Source organism: Opisthorchis viverrini (genome assembly GCF_000715545.1).
Source record: "Opisthorchis viverrini unplaced genomic scaffold opera_v5_53, whole genome shotgun sequence".
NCBI classification, from domain to species: Eukaryota; Metazoa; Platyhelminthes; class Trematoda; order Opisthorchiida; family Opisthorchiidae; genus Opisthorchis; species Opisthorchis viverrini.
The window spans coordinates 953-7,016 of NW_008751710.1; the positions used below are offsets into that span (position 1 = coordinate 953).

Here is a 6,064-nt window from a genome sequence, read left to right on the forward strand (position 1 = left end):
CCAAGCGCACCAGGCAATCAAGCGGCTATCCAGACCGGGGTTCACGGTAATGAGAGAAGCTATTAAGGGACTGTTGTCCACAACAAAAATATAGAAAGATGCGTCACTTACAATTTATATCGATCTTCTTCCATGAATCCAAGATGCCTGCGAGTATGAAATGGCAGAAGAGGGGTGACCTCTGTGATTTCTTCGTAGTGATAAGTGTACTTGAAAACATGATAAACCTGCTTCATGCAATAGTTATGAAATGCACTTCAGAAACTAGCCTACCAAATTTCATATTTTGGAAACCTTTGCGAAATTCCAAGATCGGTGGAAGCATTTGACGAGATCATGCACAGCACTCAGTTAGCCTCAGAACTTGCACTGAAAAATCTGAGCTATCTTGGAGTTGTAGAATGAATCCGAAAATCCCACAACCACACGTGTTCGCTAGAAGGAAAAGTGAACAAGACATTGCCGTATTGTTTATCACAAGTAGCCCTACCGCGCTGCAGATAGTGAGTCACCAACGAACCGTTGTTCGCGACTTCCTTGCCTTGAATAGTTTAGGACGCTTGGTCAGAATAAACCAATTCAAACGTGGTTCACCGGCCTCCAGTATCACGGACACCGGTAGGAAAGCGTTTTTCGGGGCGAGTAACTTCGACTGCGAACCTCATTGGTTGTTGAGGAGGGGGCTGGTGGTTTGTCCGCCGAGCCTGGGAACTGATCACCATCAGACAAGGCGCTTTTGTCTGGTGATCGGGTAGCTCATTCTTGTCTGTGCTGGGTTGCGTAGCTTATGATGAGCATTCGTTTACTTCGATCTGAGAGACACCTGTCTTGCGAGTTCATCGGTCCTTTCATGACTTGTTCTGATTCACAGTCTACCCTTCTTTAATTTGACCAACTATTATGCCACCTATTTTCAGTAGTTTTGTTTCCTTTCTCGACTGATTGATTGATTGTTTTTCCGTTTTTGATTGCTGGTATTTGTTGTGTCTCACCGATTAGCAAAATGCCCTCGCTTTTGTAACTTCACTGAACTAAGGAGTTCCCGCTGTCGCTATGAATGCCTCGTCTGACTTCTTGAGCTTTGAGGTGTGTAGTTATACGGTTACCACATTGGTTCAACTTTGATACGTTCGTTGGCTACGTCCTCGATGCAAAGCAATGCTTCCATAAATTTATGCTCTCTGGCGGTTCCCCCCGTCAAACGCCCGCCAACATTTAGCAGACTCTGCTGTAGTTCACTTAAATAGTGAACAACACATCAGATTGAAAAATGTCTAGATTATTAGAAAAATGATAATGGTCATCGTCCAAAGAGCTGGTACAAATAGAGTCGGCCAAATTGTATCAAGACGCCTTTCAGAGAGCTGAGCACGACATCGCTGTATGTTGCAGAAGGCAGGCAAGCCACTCAAAGGCAGAAAAGTCGCGCGTGTTGTGATCAGGAATATTTTGAGTTTGCGGAGAAGTTATGCAAGCCTCAAAACTAATTTACCGAAATTTTGTATGTCTGAAGACACCGAAAATCATTTTAAATTAGAACAGTTCGTATTTGGAACACTGAAGCTGAGGCGTTTTTAAAGATGCGGAACGTTTTCATGAGTGATTTGGAGGGGGGAGTATGGCCCAACCGTTGAATTACGATTCCTGGTGCCACGTCACGTTACGAACCATGAGCGATGTTCACTATCCGTTCGCTTCATTCAAACACAAAATGGCGTGTGATTCATCGCAGTTGGGGCTTGACAAAGACCAACTATTGTCCTTCAAAAGCTTGGAAACGGGTGGCAAATGGGTTGCAGCTAGAATGAAGTTGTAAAAGACAGAATCGGATACCCCACTTGCCGATTCTTTGGAGCGCTGTATGACAGCACCAAGGGGAATCAAAAGTAGCTCGTCTAGGGAAGCACCGTCACACCTGATAACGAGTGCCTCGAAGTTGAAACCTCATGAAATATTCAAAGGTGAAGGTTCTGGTTTTGAGCAAGAGACCGAACTGAGCGGATGACATTTTGCAGTGGAGGAAAATTTAAATTCAGCCGGTTCAGATGACCTCAGGGGGCAAAGGAGTTTTGAGTGACTTCAGTCACTGAAGCATCTCCGTGATACTGGAGAGAGCAGCATTTGACAGGCATGTGAACAAGACGAACAGCATGTTTTCCAGAAATTTTGGTTTTGGTTCCCATAGAAAATCAAATAAAAGTCCATCAGTTCACCATCAGTTCCATCACCCTTAAGGATACCGAACAGTCGGAAGTGGAAACTGGTGACTAGGTTACATACCGGTATGGAAGATGGTCCCGGGATATAAGTAAAAAGAACCGCGACCACTGAGGTTTGCTGTGAATTACTTAAGGTCCCTAAATAACACGGCTGACAGCATCTTTCACAGCCTCTGAACAGCATGCTGGAGCGTGTCACCAGAAGCTGGACCGACCCAGCCTTCTTTGCAAAACCTCACTCATTACAAGTCCACAAAAGGGAGACAGACGATCTTTCACCAGTTAGTCGTTCTGGACAGCGCCAGCAAGCTACTTGGAGTGTCCGGTAAGATGTACAATCAAGCGAAAAGGAAATCACGTGGACCTTATCCAGAAAGGTGCGAAGATAATATGGGGCGCGAACTGAGAGCAGTCAATTTCAATTCGCCTTGTCACGCCATGGCCTTCCCTACTTCGCCAACGAAAGTTTGGAGGAACACCGAATTTTGTTATGGACGGAAGCTGGACATACATAAAACACAGCAAACTAATTCCCGTACTCGAATGAGCCCTGCTCATTGAATGGCTTAAATATCGTTTTATTAGGAACACACTGAAACCAACTGACGTTACCTGGATGACCAAGGACAAACTTGTGCACGCGTCTGAGATAATCACAAACTTACAACCACAAAGCAGTCTTTTTTTCAAGACATGACATTTTATGGAATGGGCACTTACTTGAGTCCGCTGTAGTGGGAGCAGATGAACGTAAAATAATTTATAGGGGATCAATAAAATGGCCCTTCACGAATAAAGTTTGTCAACAGTTATACGATTTATTTTGGACATTTCTTGTTGGCTTTTTTCCGCTTGGACAAGTGTGAGTGACAGCCATTGTTGTAATGACATCAAAAAGAATTGAATACGTGTCAGGCACATCATTCGAGCTACACTCGTCTTTGGAGAATTGATCTGACGTCATCTTCCATGCTACCACAATTATGGTGAACCAGGTCGAGAATATATCATTTGGAAATATTCTTCAAGCGACTGAGCTGTTGATTAGTGAATGCGGAAATTCTGGAAAGATCCTTGTCGTGTATGATCTTTCTCGAAAAGGAGGACAGTACACTTTCCAACCGAATTCGTAGTTCCGATGAAGTCAATTTTTTCCTTGCTGATCACAGGTAAACGATTACGAACGGAAGGAAACTGGAAGCGGGGATTGATAGACTTGGGTTATGAGACCAGTTGCTTTGGCAACATTCTTTAAGGTATTCGGTTACCTTCACCTGATATCCACTGCTACTCAAGGTTAAAAGACTCTAGAAAACCCTAACTACGTGAACACCGCTCACTTTTCCAGTAGACGATGGATGGATTAGTACCTGTAGTCTCCACCGGTCAGGTAGTGGTTTCGCCCTGAAACTATGGGATGGAAATTTGTGTTTGCTGACCTGGCCTGACATTCCTATCGCTGTCATACAGATGATCCCCAGCTGGTCGATTGCAGTACTCAAACTCAAACTCTCCAGGCATATACCGAAGTGAAGATTTTTCACATTTGGCCTATTCTTTCATCGCATGAGTGTCCAGACTTCGAGCACCGATAAAAATCGATCACGGTGAGGTATGTGATTTCGACATTTGGCGCTAGGTAACTGGTTCGGAGTTAAAACGCCCCGTGGGGGGTATGAACACGACAGTTTGCCCGTCCCGCTTTCATCATAGTATGGAATTGTGAAACTAGTGGGTTGGCAAATGTTCCTGTCAAATCCGATTAAGTTTAAAGCCAAGATGCTACTTGCAGTATCGATTCCGCCAAGTATGTGAATGCGGTCTGGCAAACAGCCGGTGTGTGATGAGTAATTCTGAATAAAGTGACCGACTATCGCACGTAGGCTATAGAAATGACAGTAACAGAAGTCTACCCAAAAAAGCAGTCCTCTTTTATACGTGCATATAATTGGAATAAAACCACTGGAGAGCTTTTTAAGCTGTGGTGCTCAACTGCCTTGTCCTTTATGTTTCAACCGATGCGGTAGTTGGAACTGTTCGCATATCTGTGGCGTTTAAATGCAGCACTAGGGCTTGATTACGGAACGGAAACGCAAGCGCACACCCAGCGGCAGCAATCAATCAATGCGAAGGCTGTTGACCACATGATTCGAACACGAGGTTGAGTGAGTTATCGAACACAGCAGTCCGCGTGGTAAATCGAAACCTCCAATGCGTTCTTGGTATTTCGTGGTATTTCAAACTGAATTCCGTGAATTCAATCTCGCCGAAGAGACGAAAGCTGCATCCCTGCACCGAACGCATAAGGTGAACCAAGGACAAACTTGTGCACGCGTCTGAGATAATCACAAACTTACAACCACAAAGCAGTCTTTTTTTCAAGACATGACATTTTATGGAATGGGCACTTACTTGAGTCCGCTGTAGTGGGAGCAGATGAACGTAAAATAATTTATAGGGGATCAATAAAATGGCCCTTCACGAATAAAGTTTGTCAACAGTTATACGATTTATTTTGGACATTTCTTGTTGGCTTTTTTCCGCTTGGACAAGTGTGAGTGACAGCCATTGTTGTAATGACATCAAAAAGAATTGAATACGTGTCAGGCACATCATTCGAGCTACACTCGTCTTTGGAGAATTGATCTGACGTCATCTTCTGTGCTTCCGCAATTATGGGGAACCAAGTCAAGAATATATCCCTTGGAAATATTCTTCAAGCGACTGAGCTGTTGATTAGTGAATGCGAAAATTCTGGAAAGATCCTTGTCGTGTATGATCTTTCTCGAAAAGGAGGACAGTACACTTTCCAACCGAATTCGTAGTTCCGATGAAGTCAATTTTTTCCTTGCTGATCACAGGTAAACGATTACGAACGGAAGGAAACTGGAAGCGGGGATTGATAGACTTGGGTTATGAGACCAGTTGTTTTGGCAACATTCTGGAAGGTTTTCGATTACCTTCACCTGATATCCACTGCTACTCAAGGTTAAAAGACTCTAGAAAACCCTAACTACGTGAACACCGCTCACTTTTCCAGTAGACGATGGATGGATTAGTACCTGTAGTCTCCACCGGTCAGGTAGTGGGTTCGCCCTGAAACTATGGGATGGAAATTTGTGTTTGCTGACCTGGCCTGGCATTCCCCAGCTGGTCGACTGTAGTTCCCAAACTCTCTCCACTAAAAATCTCTTCACATTTGGCCTATTCTTTCATCGCATGAGTGTCCAGACTTCGAGCACCGATAAAAATCGATCACGGTGAGGTATGTGCTAAGTAACTGGTTCAGAGTTCAAACTGTGTAATTTTTTGACGCGAAACGCCCCTTGGGGGGTATAAACACGACTTTTTGTCCCTACCGCTGTCATCATAGTACGGAATCGTAAAACTAGTGGGTTGGCAGATGTTTCTGTCAAATCCGATTAAGTTTAAATCCAAGATGTTACTTGCAGTATTGATTCCGCCAAGTATGTGAATGCGGTCTGGCAAACAGCCGGTGTGTGATGAATAAGTCTGAATAAAGTGGCCGAGTATCGCACGTGGGCTATAGAAATGAGAGTAGCAGAAGTCTACCTGAAAACGCTGTCCTCTTATATACGTGTATATAATTAAAATAAAACCACTGGAGTGCTTTTTAAGCCGTGAGGCTTAATTGCCTGTCCTTTATGTTTCAACCAATGAGGCGGTTGGAACTGTTCGCATATTTATCACGTTTAAATGTTTGCTTGTTCAAAGGGCCTGCTTACGGAACGGAACTGCAAGCGCACGGCCAGCGGGAGCACTAGGATACCAACAATCAATGCGAAGGCTGTAGACCCTGTGATTCGAACACGAGGCTGAGTGAG

The 6,064-nt window shown here is 44.2% G+C and overlaps 1 protein-coding gene across 1 annotated transcript; it reads left to right on the forward strand.

Moving 5' to 3' along the window:
- Nucleotides 1–401: 401 nt before the first annotated feature.
- T265_03647 (hypothetical protein) lies at nt 402–6,059 on the forward strand (the record flags this gene model as incomplete). The annotated part of the gene is made up of 2 exons (XM_009168189.1): nt 402–503; nt 5,955–6,059. 2 exons carry the CDS (start codon nt 402–404, stop codon nt 6,057–6,059), a joined length of 207 nt encoding a protein of 68 aa, XP_009166453.1.
- Between the last annotated feature and the right edge of the window lie 5 nt (nt 6,060–6,064).